The sequence below is a fragment of the Bacillus rossius genome, assembly GCF_032445375.1.
Source record: "Bacillus rossius redtenbacheri isolate Brsri chromosome 4 unlocalized genomic scaffold, Brsri_v3 Brsri_v3_scf4_2, whole genome shotgun sequence".
NCBI classification, from domain to species: domain Eukaryota; kingdom Metazoa; phylum Arthropoda; class Insecta; order Phasmatodea; family Bacillidae; genus Bacillus; species Bacillus rossius.
In genome coordinates, this window is record NW_026962011.1 from 10,089,584 (window position 1) to 10,108,598 (window position 19,015).

Genomic DNA, 19,015 nt, shown 5'->3' on the forward strand with positions numbered 1-19,015 from the left:
CTATGCTTGTGTCACTGAATTTGAATTACTAAGATATACAAGTGGCTTGTTCGTGCAAACGATGTTCAGTCCCGGGGTTTATCTATTGGCCATAAATTCGTAGAAGTAGAAATATAGTGCTACTGTTTTACCGAATGTTTTTATGACTGTTATTCGTATGTGACTTTTTTAAAAAATTTTGTAATAATGACCACATCTCGCAAAAGAAAAATACTTTCTGAAAACGAATTACAAGAAATTATCGCTAACTGGGAATCAGGAAGTGATGAAAGTGTAAGTGACATAGACACTGACAGTGATGCAGTTTCCAGTCTAGGTGCCATGAATGCAACTACAGGAACAGAGGTGAGCATAGATGTTCCAACTAATACAGAAAACTCTTTCCATTGGGAAAACAATGAAAATTTCCAACCAAGGACATTTAATTTTGACAATTCTTTTTCGGGGCTCACAGATGAATTCAATTTGCCGGAAAATTTCAGTGAATTGGATGTATTCAAAATATTGTTTGATCAAGATTTGGTCCAGCACATAGTTGATGAATCGGATAAGTACCTTTCATACATAACAGAAAGATTTGAAGTCAAAGAAAAATCAAAACTCAAACAATGGGTGAAATCTAATGTTTCAGAATTTTATACATTTTTAGCTGTAGTTATACTCATGCCCCACACAGCTAAAAACCGTATAAATGATTATTGGTCCACTGACCCAATCCTGTCTACTCCTATTTTTGGAAAAATATTTTCACAGGATCGTTTTTTGCTCTTACTTCGTCTATTACATTTTTCTGATAGCAACAGTCAGCCACACGGAGATCGTCTGTACAAAATAAGTACTATTTTGGAAACTACCAAAATGAAATTCAAGACATTGTTCAAGCCGCATCAAAATTTATGTATTGACGAGAGCATTATGGTGTGGAAGGGTCGTTTGGTCTTCAAGCAATACATTCCATCCAAGCGGCACAGATTTGGTGTTAAGTTGTTCATCTTGTGTGACTGTGAGACAGGATATATTGTTGATTTTATTGTTTACACTGGCAGTGAAACCAACATTGTCAAAATCAGCGATCTCGGCATTTCAGGTTCTATCGTCATTACACTTTTGGAGCCCTACCTAGACAAAGGTCACATTTTGTTTACAGATAATTGGTACACAAGCCCAAAACTGTTCGGATTTCTTTTTGAACATCAGACAGGTGCATGCGGAACAGTGCGCCCAAACAGGAAAGAAATGCCGAGATTTCCACAAAAAGTAAAAAAAGGTCAGTGTGCAGTCTCACACACAGAAAACATTCTAGCTGAAAAGTGGCATGACAAAAGGGAGGTTTGCATGCTTACTACTGTTCATAACCACGTGTTTGTCGAAACCGACAAAAAAGACCGAACATCGGGTGAAAGCATAATGAAGCCTCGGTCCGTGGTTGACTACAATCGAAACATGGGGTTAGTGGATAAGGCTGACATGCAGATAAGTTTTGTTGATAGTACTAGGAAGACAATAAAATGGTACAAAAAATTGTTTTTCCATATATTGGACATAATAATTTTGAATGCCTGTATTATGTACAATATCAGACATAACAAGAAAATTAGGCTGGTGCAGTTCAGACTCAATTTGGTTCGACAACTACTGCAGGAGTTTTGTCCTATGCGCAAGCCTTCAAAAGGTGGGCGGCGCTCAGCTGTCATCACCCCAACACCATTGCAGCTAACTGCTCGACACTTCCCAACTCCAGTGCCATCAACAGCAGCGAAGGCCAAACCACAAAGGCAGTGTTACGTGTGCAAGCATAGCACAAAGACAAAACCAAGGCGAAAAGAAACAAGGTGGATGTGTGCAGAATGTGATGTAGGACTCTGCGTACATCCATGCTTCACCACATTCCACACAATAAAAAACTTTTAAATTTGTTAACAGATTTTGTTTATTATATTTGTATAATATTGTAAGTACCGAAATAATTTCATCCTGAAACTTGAAACAAAAATCTTTCATAGACATTCTTTTTTCGAGACAAAATGGATTGCACTGTAAGAAACTGTGTATGTAAATATTTTAAATTTTTATTAAAATATTAAAATATTTATTCAAATATTAAAAGTACATTTAATCACCGAAATATAGATTTTTTTTAAATATCTGATCGGTGTGTACAATGTGTATATGTTATTATTATATGTATTTAAAAAAAAAAGTAATTAAAAATGTCAGTTTTAAAATGTTTTGAAGGTTCTTACAACTAATGTCAATAATTGTTTTTGCAAAAAAAAAATAAGATTTTGTAGTTTTCTAAAGAATCTTAAGATTTCTGTAAGAAATAAAAATTCAGTAAAAAAATTTTTTTTTTGAAAACTTCCCTCTAGAGGATACACAAAAATTAATTTTTACCTCACCAACCAAAGGGTTAAGCAGAGAAAAACTCATTACCTACTCTCAAAAATAGGTAATGCTGACCAAACTCCGATATACTTTGACATGCCGCAAAGTAAAACGATTAGTCCGAGGGGAGCATCAAGTTTTACCATTCGTACAACCGGAAACGAAAAGTTACGCTGTACAGTTATGCTAGCTGTAACGGCTGACGGGCGGAAACTGCCACCATACATCATTTTCAAGAGGAAAACAATGCCAAAAGGCACTAGCTTTCCGCGTGGTGTGCATGTGCGGGTCCAAGAGAAAGGCTTGTGAAAGACTGGCTAAAAACTGTATGGAATCGTCGACCCGGTGCTCTTCTGAAGAAACAATCGTTACTTGTGTGGGATATTTTCAGAGCACATCTTGTGGAAGATGTCAAGCGTGACCTGTCTGAAGGCAAGACCGACATAGCTGTAATTCCGGGAGGCCTGACATCTGTCCTGCAGCCCCTAGATGTCTTCCTCAACAAACATTTTAAGGGACACCTTCGCAGACTCTACTCTGAATGGATGGCAGACGATAATCACAAACTCACCTTCGCAGACTCTACTCTGAATGGATGGCAGACGATAATTACAAACTCACTCCAGGGGGAAAACTAAAAAGACCATCGCTAACCCAGATATGCGACTGGGTGAGACAAAGCTGGGCACTCATCACCGAAGCTATGGTGGTAAAAAGCTTCAAAAAGACTGGCATCACCGTCGCTCTCGATGGAACTGAAGACGATGTAATCTGGGAAGATACAGATGACGACAGGAGCGATGCTGACGCAGAAAGCAGTAACGCCGAGGAAGATGATAGCGACGCGTCGGTAGCAGATTAGAAAGTGATGTGTTGAGAAAGACTTACATTTTTTTTTAATTCTTAAGTGTATAATTTTCTTTTAAATTAGGTTTTCGTGACATTTATCTATTTGAAATTGCAGTTACTAAAATGCAGACTAAATTAATATTTTGAGTGCTGTTGCAGTATCAGTTTTTTTGGGTAAGTAAGTTCATTATTTGAACTGTTTGAATGTTATGTTATATTTATAAAAAAAAAATTAACATCACATTTGCTGACATGGATCAGTCTTGTTTTCTGTTGAGGTAAGACACGCAGCGCAGTGTAAAAGAAACGCATACCTGCCAACTTTGGCCAGTCCAAAAGCGGGAGGTTTTTTATTGGCGGGAGGGGGGGGGGGGGGAATTTTGTTTATTTTGTAAATTTTGAATTTTTTTTAAGAGTAAACCAGCATGATTAGCACAAGCAATGGGAAAATTGTGTTCTAAAATAAAATACTTTAACAAACACTCTGCTTTTGTCACACTATCTTCTTTCCGACTTGTCACGAAAAAAGTCTAATTTCTGATTTGATGCCATAGCATTGACGGCATGTTTCTTCGTATTTATATGCTTCACAATGTCGCCCTTTCCGGCATGCGAGACGAAAAAATCACGACACAAAGAACAAAATGCAGCATGTTCACCTTACCTCGATTGCAAAATACACGGAAATTCGTCACTAAATGTCTTCTTGTACACAGCAAGATACTTCACTGTAGGCTTACTTAGCGCCATTTCTATTAAATCCATATTGCGGAGTAGGCCTACAACTAAACAACGCATACAAAATACTCATCACGCAACTGCTTCCACAAAATAATATTTTTATGAATACACCGTTGAATAAATTCGAAGACTGTACTATAATGCTACCTCTACACTTCGTCTGTGAGCACAGACGCGAACAAAGGCGAATTTGTTCGGGGACAAACAAACAATTCACTAGAGATGGACGAGTTGAGGTTTTTTAGCTTCGAGTCGAGTCGAGCCGAGTTTAGCAGTTCATATTTCGAGTCGAGTCGAGTTCGAGCCAAAAATTTTTTTAAGAGGTCGAGTCAGTTCGAGTTTCATAATTTTATATTTTTTTGCATCAAATATGATAAATAAAATATTACTACACATCCATTGATGTAAGAATTGTGTATCCAAGATGCATCTGCATTATTTAAATATTTTAAATGATTTATTAGCAAATCATGTTGTTTTTTAAATATAAAAAACTAAGCTTATGTGGTACTCACTTTTCCTAGAACCTTGAGACAATATTCATTCTTGAAAATACACATTTAGTTTTTAACTTCCAAAAATTAAAATATATAATTTACAGAACACACACTTTTTTTTTTACAGAGACTAGTGTCTACTAATGTTACTTTTATCATTATTACAGGTAAGATGATACCTTTAATTAATTTCCAAAAACAGTTGTCTTTTGTTTAAAAACTAACATTATCGTGCAAGAACACTAGTTTCTCGACAAGTTTTGGGCTTAAGTTTTCCCTTCTTTGTGTGACTGTTAAACCTGCTTTGGAGAAGAGTCTTTCACTAGCAACTGATGTTGCTGGTATGCCCAAGTAATGTTTTGCCAGCTTAGAAAGACGTGGGTGACTGTTTTTATGGTCATTCCACCAGTTCAGTGGGTTTTCATGAAGTCCAATAGTTGGTAACTGCAAAAAATCATCCACCTGTGAAAAAAGACATCGGTTATCTATCAGTTATACTGTTTCAGTTAATTTACAGTTTTCATTTAAGTCAACAATTTTATTTATCAGGATTGAAGGCCATTTGAATCTTGTAATACGTACCTCTCTTTCGACAATGTTGCTGCTATTTTCTCTCTTTTGGTTCAATTCTTGAACTTTTTTGTCGAGAAACACCCAAAGGTTGTTCGTTGATGTTGAAGAACTTGACGAAACAGCATTCTCTATGTTGTGACTGCTGCTTCCTGTAGCATTGTTCTCTTGGTCAGAAGACTTTGCTGCTGTGAGATTAAGAAGTTGCTGCTTGATAGCCAATTCTTCATGCTGCTCAAATATGATCATCTTGTATCGAGGATCAAGACAGGTAGCAAGTTTATGAATCATTGATTGTTTTGTTTCATAAAAACGAGCATGAAATGACTTTGAAAGACACCTGGCCAACTTCATTCCACTTCCCAGGTCTCCAATGTGGCCATTTATATAATGTTTCAGTCCTTCCTCCAAACTGTAAATTAATGGGAGCACCATTGATAATGTTGGTATGTTTTCCTTGCAGAGCTCCTGAGTAGCCTGAAACATTGGTTTCAGAAGTAACACATAACTCTCAATAAGCTGCCATTCTGTTGCAGTTAAATTGTCTTTTCCACTCTTTGCAATATCTGCAGATACTGCTTCTCTTTGTTCTAAAAGTCGGCTGAGCATCATATATATGCTGTTCCATCTTGTTTCGACCATTTGATGGAGGGAATGCTGCGGCAGACCTAGTCTCAACTGCAGTGACTCCAAACGCTCCCTCGATTTTGTACTGGATTTGTAGTGCCCAACAATGGATCGACATTTTTTGAGCAAGCTACCCATTTAAGCCTCTGTTACTGCATCATTTATACCGAGTTGCAGTGTGTGAGCCATGCATAATGTGTGTGTTATTTTTGGAGACGCAAATGTGAATGCAGCACTTAAATTTCTAGCATTGTCACTGACAACATAGAGAGGAACCGCAACATCACTGATTTTCCAGTCTTCCAATAGTTCAACGACTTTTCCATGGATAGCTGATCCAGTGTGTTCACCTGGAAAATGTGAGCACTGTAGTGTCGTGTTTTTCATGATGAAATCAGTTGTCAGATAGTGGGCTGTCAAGGATAAATATGGATCACGTGACCTTGAAGTCCAAAGATCAATTGTGAAAGATAAACTCTCTGCAAGTTGTATGTCTGTGCACAAAATATCTGAAACTTTTGTTTTTGTTTCATGGAACAGTTCAGGTATTAAAACTCTTGAGAATTGTTTTCTCGAAGGGATTTCGTACCGTGGCTCAAGTGTGTTCATCAGTTCTTGAAAACCATTGTCATTAACAATAGATAATGGTTGATAGTCTTCTACAATCATTTTACAAATTTTTGAAGTGATGAGTTTTGCACGAACACTGTTTGCTGGTAGTGGGAGTTGATTAGTAAAAGCACTCGCAATAGTAGTCTTCTTTTCCAACTTCGGCTTGGCCTGATTGGCAAGATCAACAATTTCGTCATACTTTCGTTTTTGTGATCTGTGGATGTCCAAGTGCCGTATGAGTGAAGAAGTTGAGCATGATGGTGTCTTGTAAATTTTTGTACACGTGTTACATTTTGCTTGCATTTCATCCAACTTCTCGAAAAAATTCCAAATTGCAGCCCTTGTTTTAGGTTTTGGTCCACCAAAAGGTTTGTCACTTTGGTTGCTAGAACCTGCAGCTCCTTCATCTAAAATATTTGTACAACTTCTCTCTTCTCTTAAACATTTCGAATTTGGAACAAAGTAATTAGATACCTTGTTTCTACCGTGTTCCGATTTTTTCTCCATGTAAAATCCACTTAATATTTGTATCAGTATTTACTTTTGCCGAAATTCGTATGCCGTTTTTGGCGGGAAGCCTTCTTTTCACAGACGAGAGAGCCAAACGCCCAATCGTGCATATTCGGTTTTTTTTTGTTAATTGTAAATAAATATGGCGGTGTTGATAAAAGGATACTAATGGTCAATTAGGTTAGGTTAGCTACATTAAAAATTCTTAAAAACATTGTGGACGGTTTATTTGGTTAGGATAGCCACATTAAAGAAAGGGGAAAAAAGCATGAACTTCGGGGAACTTCGGATTTTGGCTCTTTCGTCTGTTAAAAGAAGGCTTCCCGTTTTTGGCTTCTCACTAGTCAGTGTTGCAAACGTCGAGTTACGTAACTTCTCAATGTAAATACACTTTCCGCGGCAAGATATTCGCCCGGAACTGTTACAACTACAAGAATATCAATATGTTTAATAAATAAATATTTCATACATTTGATTTGGCGATCAGTAACTGATTGCCAAATAAAATGCATGAGCGTTATTATTATATTTTATTCAAACAAAAAGTAATTTTATCTTAAACGTTATTGTCACGCAGCGCTGCGTAGCGGAGCACAGCTAAATTTAATTCCAAAATGCAAGGCTGGCAGTTGGCTGGCCTAACACGAAGCCATTTTCACGCTTCACGGCTTGGATGTTATTTACTAAATATTATAATTATTTAGTGTTTTTATTTTTAGGTTACGGAAATCTCATGTTTATACGAGTTATTATAAACGGGGCACGATAAACATGATGATTATTGATACATGTGCGTTTTGGTACAAATTTTTCTTATGTGAAAATCCATTGACGTATCTTGTAAACAAATGCGGTGCCGTATTTGAAGTAAAAGAAAATGAAAACAGTGCACGCTGTTTACCAAGTTTTTTTTTAAATATATAATGGTCATGTGACATAATTTTGTCCTATAAACTGTCGCCACTATCGACAAAATCACGTTACGACGTCACGTTCATAAATGAAGGTAGGCCTAGGTTTGGTTCCACTTGTACCTATTATAGCGCCGTAGCACGTTAGCGGGCAAGGTTAAGTTTGCACGGGATTTGTTTTGTTTGAAGGTCATTATCAATTCTTGCTGTATTAATGACTTGGCGAAAACGTTAAGACAACCTATAATAAAGTGCTATAATGTCACGATGCTGGTACTTAACTCGAAACGTGTTTCGAGTCTCGAACTTGATAAAATATGTGACTCGGTTTTCGAGTCGAGTCAATCTGACCCAACTCGGCTCAGCTCGACTCGATAAACCAAGACTCGACCCATCTCTACAATTCACACATAGCCGGCTGACAAACCGAAGCGAATTTGCGCACGAATGTAAACAGTGGTATCATAAACTCATTATTAATCCACTCCGTTTTATTTCAAACCAACACCACCGAAAATACAGTTTACAATGTTGACAACACACGCCATCTTGGAAAACAAATGAAACCTTTTTCTGGTTGGCTAATAAACACCAATGACGAACGTGTACCAAAACAGCTCCCATAATTATCGTAAATAACTACGTTTCTTTCTTAGATGTACGCTTAACCAAGCGTTTTAGCCGACAATTATGGGCATTTAGGTTATTAAAATAACTACACGTTATGGTACGAACCCTAGTTACTATACGATTGTACGGAATAATGGTACAAACATATTAATTCTATAAATTTATTGCATTAAAAACTTCAAGATAAACAGAACCAAAAATCGGGAGATTTGAATGACAAATCGGGAGGGCGGGAGAAAGGGTATAAAATCGGGAGTCTCCCGCCTAAAGCGTGAGGGTTGGCAGGTCTGGAAACGTCAACTTTAATTAGTATGTACCCTGTTTTACGTGTCAGGACAGAACAGAACCCCTCTTTGTTTACATTTGGTTGGAATCCCTCTCTTGGCCATTCTCACGCTCTAAATGTTTCCTTCCCCTTCCTCCTTCTCTACGTCACGAAGGCCATCAGATTGCCGGGAAGGGGGGGAGTACAGTGCGCAGCAGATGTGGAACTGGTGAGTCACTGCGCTGTTGCCAGCTCGCTGGTTCCCTACGCGCCGCATGTAAGGATATGGTACGGCTAAAATATTGCAGCCCTGCCGTTAATAGCCGTTTTAATCCATCACATATTAATCACATTAATAAGGCACACGTAACCACACTTATTTCAGTGTAGCGCATAATTTTTTTTAATGATCCGGCGGGTGCGAGACAGTTACCGGTGGCAATTACAGCAAAGTAAACATGGTCTAAGCCGGGTTGTTTGCAAGCTATCCCGCAGCAATATTCTTTTAAAATAGCTAGTGAAATCCAAATTGATTTTAGATACGTTTTGTGCCATTTTAGTAATAATTAAGACACAAAATTTTGTATTTTTGTATTTTTCCTCGCATAATGTCCGCACCCCATTTTTTTGGCCAAAAATGTGGTCAAATTACTGCGGACATTACGTGAGTGATTACGGTAAGTTAAAATAAAGTTCACGGAGCAAACCATAAATAATAAAATTAAGCATATAACTTGGGTGTAAACTATGAAGTGTAAATATGAGATTAATTCACAACAATTCTGTGATAGCCATTAAAATAAAAAAGTTTATGACAATGGCAATATTGATTTTGCAATATTCAGTGTTTCTCTCAAATTTCCTGCATCTAGGTATTAATAAACAACTCACTTTAAACATAAGTTTATTTCTAAACAGCTTGACTCATACTTCACTAGTCACGAGTATATTTCTGAGATATCAACCCTCAAGCGTCACTTATAAAATCCCTTCTTGTATAGTCTAATGCACCAATCCAAGAGCTCACCAATTATGGAAGGCACAACGTAGTAACACTGCTCCTTGTCCTCATTATCCACGATCATGAACGGCTTGCAAACTTTCACAAGATCCATGAAGATCATACAGTTAAAGTTCTTTGCTGCCTCAACCTGCTTTGGTGACAGTGTCAGCTTTCTGGCACAGCTGATGACTTCTACTTGCAGTTCACCAACATTCATGAAGATGGGGAACTTGCAAACCTGAAATTGAAAAGTGAAATTTAGTCATATAATTATGTAAGCAGATAAAAGCCTTTTTAGTTCAAATAATATATTGCATTATTACAGTCAATACACATTTTGGAAAGAAAAAGAAAAGAGAAAAAAACATACAATTCATTGTAAATTTTTTTATCCATTAACAAAATTCCAGAAAGAAAAATAGAAATATTATTTTTGGAAAAATATACCTACCAAGTCCAATTTTCATGTAACATATCCATAAAATTACAGAACACCTAACTTAAGTGAAAAATTAGTCACCAAAATTGTTTTCATTGTAAGTAACTTTAAAGGACATCACTAGGGACCCCAGAAAATGGTAAATAAAACTGGCTCATTTCGGTGTAAAAAAATGACAATAGCGGTGCAAAAAATCGGTGTAAAAATAAGCAAGCGGTGCAAAAAATCGTGTAAAATTTTGGTGAGATACATTAAATTAAAATTGAAATTGGCAAATGAGATTGGTTTAGCTTCAATTTTTTTTAAATTTTAATACCAAACATAAAATGCACTCAGTTGGCAAACACTAAAAACTGAATCAATATTACGCAGTCCACAGAATATTATTTTTAAATACATTTACCCTGGAATGAAAGCACATGCCTACTTTGTGAATATTTGTCACATAGGCAATCAATGGCAAAGAAAACTAACACTGCAGTAACAAATTTACAAATTAAGTGAAAATCACATAAAAATATAGTCAGTTCTTAAAACAATTTTCTACAAAAAGATATGTCTTTGAACACATGCTCTCAACAGACGAGCTTTCTGCCAAAATACTGAGTCAGGAGGATTTCTATGTTGCTGGGTTTTAAATTCACTCTTAAGTCTGAGAATATGTGTCCATATGCAGAGAATGTCCGTTCACTGTCTGCATTTGATGGCGGTATGGAAAGCACTGAGAGAGAACAGTTAAAGTTTTTGTGGCCATCTTGTAAAGCCAATAAAACAGCTCCAACATCTACAGGCTTCATGTCCCTCAAAAGTTCTGAAACATGAGTCTGGAAGGTCAAGTATCCTTCCAAGAATTCTTGCTTCGCAAGTGTTGAGAGGACAGGGATTTTCCTCACAGCAGGATACAAACTGTCATCAACAACATTACTGGTCACATGTCTTGGATTGAATAACATTCCCACATGCAAAACAAACTCTCTAGCTGTGTCTTGCTCCATCAAAGTCTGAAGTTTCTTGTGGCAATTCAAACCTACACGAGTAAGAGTACTACGAAAAGAATGCTGCTTTAACGCTGTAGAAAGCTTGGCTATATCTGAGTTTGTTCTATCTCCTAGACATCCTTTACTTACAAGTAAATACTTCTCCATAATGTTGGTCAGTGTTGTGTGTACTTTGTGGACCAGTGCATAAGTAGAGCCTTCAAATTATTGTATAGCTTCCACAGTGGAAGTACCGTGTTCAACAAGGAAAGAAGAGGAACACTGAATAACTGCAACATTGTCTGCAGACAGATTTTTGAAGTAAGCGATGGCGCTACTTCCTTCTTCTTCTTGTTGAAAGAATTCAATTAAATCTTCCACATACTCTGCAACATATTTTGCAGACCCAAACCAAGAATTCCACCTGGTCATGACCGGAATTGGGAACAAGACTGCCTTCTTTTCTTCTTCTGAATACTTTTCTTTTAAAAATGAGAGGTACCTATGTTTACATTTACGTGCATTCAGAAAACAATTTTTTGTGTTCTGAATGCACTGATTGAGCTCACATAACTCAGCACTCCATAAGCTGGCCACAAGATTCAGCCTATGTGCCCAGCACTGAATGTGGACCATCTTCTCTGAAAATATGTCCTTCAAAGAAGAGACACATTTAGTCATGTACCGTGCTGAGTCAGTAACAACACCTACCACATCTTCGTAATTTATACCAAACTCAGCAACAGTAGATAAAATGGCCCTTGAACATTCTGCACCTGTTGCACTTGGAAGTTCCTTAACTGCACCCACAAACACATTCTGCTGGGAGCCAGTTGACAAAACTTTAATCAAAATAATGAAGCAACTGGAAGATCGCCAGAGCCTGCAATCAATAGTAGCACAAGATAAGAAAGACTATGAATTTTAAGTCTAGAAATGTGATCAAAAAATCTGCTAGATTAGTGCCTCCTATTTGAGGTTAGGCCTAGATTCAACAGCTTACACAATGAAAAACAAAATATTTCTCTCAGCAGAAAATATGTAAGTAGTGTTATTTTATGCTAAACTCACCTTGAACATATTTTTCTAACCATTTCCTCATGCAAGGATTGTCAGCTTTTTGCAAGGGAATGTTTGATGCTACCATCATTTCGACAAAATCATACACAAATTCGTGTTTGTGTTTCTGCAAACTGGTTACGTTTTGAAGTGATTTGCTGATAGAAACTTGTTTGGAAGACGATGCAGATTCACGACTTTTATTTTTTTTTGTGTTTTTCATTAGACATGTGTTTTGTGCATGTATCTTTGCGCACCCAGTCCACGCACACGTTACAAAACACACACATCATTATTTCATCTTTTAAATCAAAAATGTAAAATCAGTCACTTTTAAACTCCCTTTCACGATCCTTTATAGAAATAAACTTCGGCATTTTCTGGCTTCAAGCAACGCACATTAGTTAGCCATTCGCTCCGAGAATCACCTTGTTGTATTGATAGGAACTGAATACTACGTGATTAAAAAAAAATACGTTGTTAAAGTGACTATACTAGTCAGTGACGTCCCGTAAAAGTTACTGTGAGAGCTATTTTAAACGCATTATTATATCATAAACTAAATCTTTTCAATAAATAACTGTTACATAAACAAAATTGGCTCATAAATTAACGGTAACTACCTAAACGGTAGTTAAAAGTAGGTACGTGATTGCATCCTGCCACATTTTTCGTGCACTAACTTGATCACGGCAGTTTTTGGTGTTTGTTTCATATTTCTCGCACACGCGCTATACTGGTATATGGTACGAGATCTTTGGCATTTGTACGAATGTTTATAATACGTAGTACCAGAAATGCACACCAAATTTTTCGCAGTAAAACAAAGCGAAGCGGACAGATTATCACGGGTACGAAAGTAAACAAATATGTACTGTATTTCCCCACAACAATTAACAACGGAAGTAGCATTATTTTGAGTAGTAAAAACAGTAGACGTTGTGCTGCGATAACTCGTTAAAAGTAAACGAGTTAAACAAATAAGCTTGAATTTAGTTTCGAAGTAATAGGCGTCGTTTGTGTTGAACGGGAATATGGCATTTTTTCGCGGAAACCAGCGGTGTTTGAGAACAAATAGTGAAATTTGGCGGAACCCTGTCAAAAGTGGACAATTTCGTCGTTTTTCGTGAATTTCGCGCTTAACCATTTTCGAGGGTCCCTAGACATCACTAATGCATCAAACTACACCAACGATAAAAACTTTTGATCTTCGTGTGAAGCAATATCTTAGGATTGTATTATTTCGGTACTTGAAGGCCCACAGGCTAACTGGCCTACCTCGTACAGTGGCTTGCTGGACAGAATGGCAAAGTCCCTGGTCTGGTAAAGGAGGTCGTAAACCACTGCCTTTCTGTGGTCGCTCGAGGGCGGGCGTGGGTACACAGGTCGAGCGCGGAGCACATGCAGGTACGCAGGATCGCCGGGTTGAGGTCGGCATTCCGACAGCACATCCGGGAACTGCGAACAAGATTGCACACATCCGTTTAACTGTACCATTTGTTTTTGATGTGTAAATATCTTAGCTCTCGTATACAGCATTTGGTAGGAGAAATTTTGTGGAAATGGAATGGAAATCGATGAACGATATTGTGACACACAGTTGGTGGACATACAAGCATCAACATAAACCTGTATATAGTCACTTTTGTAAATATCAGGGTATGTACAAAATGCATTGTAACATGTTCTCTCACACCATTAACAATTATTTCTTGGCCTAAACTATAACTATAAAACTACAAAAATGTAATGTGTAAACAAATGAGAAGATAGGTTATTTCACAGTAATTTCTCACATCTGATTGGAAGTTTTCCGGGAAAAGTCCATAAAGTCAAGTAATTAAAGAAAAGTTACTTCAAATCAAGTACAATATAAAATGTGCAGTAGCTTCTCTAGTAAACAATGCAATCCCGTTTGTAAACTAAATAACCAAGATATAAAGGTACAACACATATATATAACTGTTGTGTATACACAGCACAAATAGCATGGTCAAAGACCAAGGTAGCACGTTTGAAGCATTCATAAATGCTGTGTTTTCTCGTATGATCGTCGCACATTTTATTCTAAAATCAAGTTTGAAAAATAGGGGTGCGACGATTATGCGGAAAAAATTTTTTTTGTTAGGTAAAGTTATTCATAAAAACAAAACCCGTTCATGGAAAGTAAGTTTATTTAAAAAAAGGTTGAGTAAACAAGGGCACGCCAAACAATTTATTAATATAATTCATCAAGCAAAAACCTTTCTTCAACTTTAAATAGAAAAACCAAACTGTAACGTGAACGCAAGCCACTTGAATCTGTGACGTGAACTAACGCGTAACTGTTGCCGTAGTACACATTTACCACGAAAGATTGTGGGCCATCAAATGTAGTTAACTCGGCTCTCGACAGAGAGTGCGCGTTGCATGCAATCGGCGAGATATCAATATTCGACTACGTGCGCACACTCTATACGGGAAGCAACATAACCATACATGAATGATGCACTGGCTACAATTTTATAAGTGGTACGCCGTGGCAACGCAGATAATCAGATAAAGGAAATAACGTTTAAAAACGTCTTTATAAGAAAATTTACATGTCTAACAACTTCGTATTTCCGTTAATTAAATAAATAAGTGGTAATGACCTAAATTAAATTTTAGATTATACCTACACCACGGCAACGCAGACAATCAGATAAAGGAAATAACGTTTAAAAACGTCTTTATAAGAAAATTTACACGTCAAACAACTTCGTATTTTTCCATTAATTTATTAAGTAAGTGGTAATCACCGAATAAATATTGCATTTCTACTTTAAAATACATTGTTTTATAGGGAAAAGATACCTACACAAAGCGCTCGGCATCTACTAGCGGGATCAAAAACATCATGCGACGTTTACACGAGGTTTTCTTATCCCAATTTTGACAGCCTAAAATATACGCGTGTGCGACCATTATGCGATAAAACACGGTGAATCTAATTGGCACTGTTTAGAAAAAAATCTACATTCAAGATAACGAAACACTTTGTTATTAAAATTTTATTCCTGTGTTACAAATCTATGACCTGCTGTGTGACTTTCCAGAAATGCAGTCGATCAACTCAAGGAAACAGCTATAATTCATGCCAAACTTCATATTTTCACAAAAATGTTTACATTTGCAAAAAACTTTAAAAAATTGCATGATTTCATTATTTTATGTGAATTTTTTGCTTTAACATTTTTAAGGGCCCCTAAACTTATCATACCTTCAGTCTATAAAATATATACTCAGAATTATTTTTAGAGCAGATTCCTTTATCTTTTCCAAACTTTAACTTTATTTAGTGATAGGCATTAACAAAGTATTGATCACAAGCTTCATTACAGTGCACACATTATATGGAACGATACTATAAAAAAATACAGTAAAGTTTGTATTATCCATAGTGGTGCACCGATATGATTTTACCGATTACCGATTCGATTACCGATTATGAGAGCAATAATCGGCGATACCGATTCAGTTACCGATTATAATAAATAAATTTTTTTAAGTGTAATAATGCACACAAAAATTTTTATTCCCCCGTGAATTTAAAAAGATTAGGCAAAATTGAGAATACAGTTATAATAACAGTATAAAAATATATAAAATACACTATTTATTCATTGCAAAGTGTAAATTTAATTAACTTCTATTTATAATTGTTATTGTAAAGAACTTGAACTACAGTCTAATAATTGTAATTTACAATGGGTAAGTTTTTGTTGCGGAAAACTAGCATTATTATCGACTATCACATAAGGTTGCATCGAGAAATTACCGTTTAGCAATGTAAACATGTTGCTTTATTTTGTTCACTTGAGTTTATAGAAAAATGTTTCCACACTTCACTTTTCTTCTCCCTACTCGCCATCTCACTATAATTATATATATAAAACTAAAAACCAATTCTAGCACATGTGATTTTATTTATGTTGACTAAATATATAAAATAATAAATACTTTTTCACTTTTCACGTCACATACAAATAACACAGCAACGGATAATGTTACCAAAGACACCCATAACGAGTTGGTAAAATGCAGTGATAAAACTCTAGAAGGTATTGGGACCACGATTTTGAACAGCTACGACTCGAAAAGATCGATTGTCATAGAATCGACTGCAACTGCTTGTAGTATTTTGATTGTGTGCCATCTATTTTACGTCTCTGGCTAATAGGTGATGTACAAGGCCACTAGACAAAAGACAGAACAAAAGACGAAACGTAAACAAACGTGTAGGAAAAATGTGTTTTTTATTGTTCGAGGCAATGAGATTTATTAAACTTAACGAAATATCTGTAATCATGTATGACGGAGTTAGATGAATTTTGTAATATATACAAATATTACAGTATTTCGTCCTAAAATGTGTAACAAAATATTACACGGTAAAAACCTACTTAATTACGCCCGGGACGTAAATAATCGGCAAAGTAATCGTTAAGATAATCGCCGATTACGATTAATCGGAAAGTACCCATAATCGCCGATTACGATTCATCGGTATCCGCATCGGTGCACCACTAATTATCCATGCCTGGATAATTGAAATCTCGTTAAAAAAAAAAACCAAATAATCCATTTCACCCTCAAATTTGGGTGATACCGTATATTTGTCTTCAGTAGAACGCTGAGCACAAGTGAAGTCTTTGTGCACTGTCTCTCAGCTTACTGGAACATTAACAATACGGCACTGTGTCCCCATGCAGTCTTTCTCTGTCTGCTGGAGGCACAGCAGTTACCCACTCCCCTCTTTCTTCCTTGAATTTAAATTTTTAACCCCTCAACAAGTTTTTTTTTCTTCACAGTTCCTTGTCCTTTCATAGACTAGCACACAGAGAAACTTGTGCCTGGCTGTAGGAACATATTTTAATACACCAATTCTCCAAAGTGTTTTTGTCACTGACCCAAAAGCCAGGAAAGTTTTCCATAAATCAAAGATGAATGCAGCAGTTACAAATGTGAGAAACCATACGTTGGCATCATAAAAACCTGTTATGATAGATACGTGAAGATTGCCTTCACGTACGTTGCTAGTTCACGGTCATTTACAACGGCTGAAGAGGGAAAGTGAACTCAACACTGCTCAAGATAAAATCGCATAATAAGTGCACACACAAATTCTATCTAGTATATTATTACTTTTTTTTTTTTTTTTTTAGATTTTTTCAGTGTCCCTCCAGCCACAAGCCAGCCAGTCCTATGACTCACCGGGTAACTGCTGGGCCACCGATGGACTGGCAGAAAATAGCCTAATAGCCCGTAAAACAACCAAGACAGAGACTGGAGACTTGAAACATGAAGAAGCAGTGTGACGAATGTGACAAATGTGACAAATTACAGAGTGGACGACATGAAGGATCGGACAAACAGCTCTCTGACAAGTAACAGGCTGGTTAGAAATAGACATCTGTGAATTGTGATTTTTCCTTTCGAATCGAATTCGAATCGAATTAAAAAAAAATTCACGAGTTTCGAATTTTTTTCGAATTGAATTTGAGAATATAAAAAGAAAATTGAAAAAAAAAAATAATTAAAAAAGTGGGAAAGTGAAAATAAAGGGAAGACCATAAAAAGTATCACAGTTTACCATATTTAGCATGTTTGACTTTCCAGGATAAAAATATTAACAAAAATATCACAGCATAAAGAAGTTGTACAAAAAAAATAACTAATTTACCGTTTTTATCACTTAAGCATCGCACATTTTATTCTAAAATCAAGTTTGAAAATTAGGGGTGAGACCGTTGGTGCTACTATTATGCAAAAAAAAAACAAAAAAAAAAAAAAAAAAAAAAACATGGAAAGTAATCCATAAAAACAAAACCTATTCATGGAAAGTACGTTTATTTAAAAAATAAAAAGTAGACTTTGCGAGAGCACGCCAAATAATTTAAATTAATGAGTGATTCAATAAAACCATTTTATTCAACGTAAAAAAAAAGAAACGTGATTTGTAACTATACGCATAACGATCGTTCCTGACAGAGCGCGCGCGTGCATGCAGTCTGCGAGCTATCGATATCGATCTTCGACTACGTGCGCGCACTCTATACGGGAATACAGGAATCAACATAACCAAACTGGCGCTGCTTACGTTTTATAAGCGGTATAAAGCGACTCCCGAAACGTTAAAGATGAAGTTTATAACTTTTAAAAACGTTTTTAAAACACGATTTACACATCAGATTACTTTGTAATAGGATTAATTAAGTTAGTATGCAGTTTTATCAGAACGAACGGCGTAAACTGCGTAAAGCAATAGGCGCGTGCATGCAGTCTGCGAGCTATCGATATCGATCTTCAACTACGTGCGCGCACTCTATACAGGAATATAGGAATCAACACAACCAAACTGGCGCTGCTTACGTTTTATAAGCGGTATAAAGCGACTCCCGAGACGTTAAAGATGAAGTTTATAACTTTTAAAAACGTTTTTAAAACACGATTTACACATCAGATTACTTTGTAATAGGATTAATTAAGTTGGTATGCAGTTTTATCAGAACAAACGGCGTAAACTGCGTAAAGCAATAGGCGCGTTGTAAACAACGGGAATTTATTGCATTACATCAAATGAGGTTAAAACGGTACAGAAATAAAATGGTTCAAATAAGAGGAAAACGTAAATAACGGTAACGTAAATAAGGGGTTTCGCTGTATAATTTTTGTAAGTGAAAGATATAATCGTCCATTTACATTACTTTAAAACATTGGGGGCGGGGGGGGGATGTCTTATATTAGTGTATCCGGGCCAGATTTTGCAAGTCGAATTATTGTAAAATGAATTCGATTCGAATTGACGAATCGAATATCAAAAAATTCGAACTCGAATTCGGAAATTTCGAATATTCGCAGAACCCTAGTTAGAAATATATAACAGCCAAGCGAAGAAATGTGCCGGAACAATGCCTTG

General features: G+C 36.4%; 1 protein-coding gene across 5 annotated transcripts in view; it reads right to left on the minus strand.

The window, feature by feature from the left end:
- The window catches only part of LOC134541907 (endoribonuclease Dicer-like), a 224,263-nt gene that overhangs the window by 97,275 nt on the left and 107,973 nt on the right, over nucleotides 1-19,015 (minus strand). For all 5 annotated transcript variants that reach the window (XM_063385650.1, XM_063385649.1, XM_063385646.1 and 2 more), the window contains exons 13-14: nucleotides 13,354-13,533; nucleotides 9,625-9,838 (exon numbers count right to left, since the gene is read on the minus strand). In XM_063385650.1, coding sequence (XP_063241720.1) covers nucleotides 9,625-9,838; nucleotides 13,354-13,533 — 394 coding nt within the window. The remainder of the gene's footprint in view (nucleotides 1-9,624; nucleotides 9,839-13,353; nucleotides 13,534-19,015) is intronic.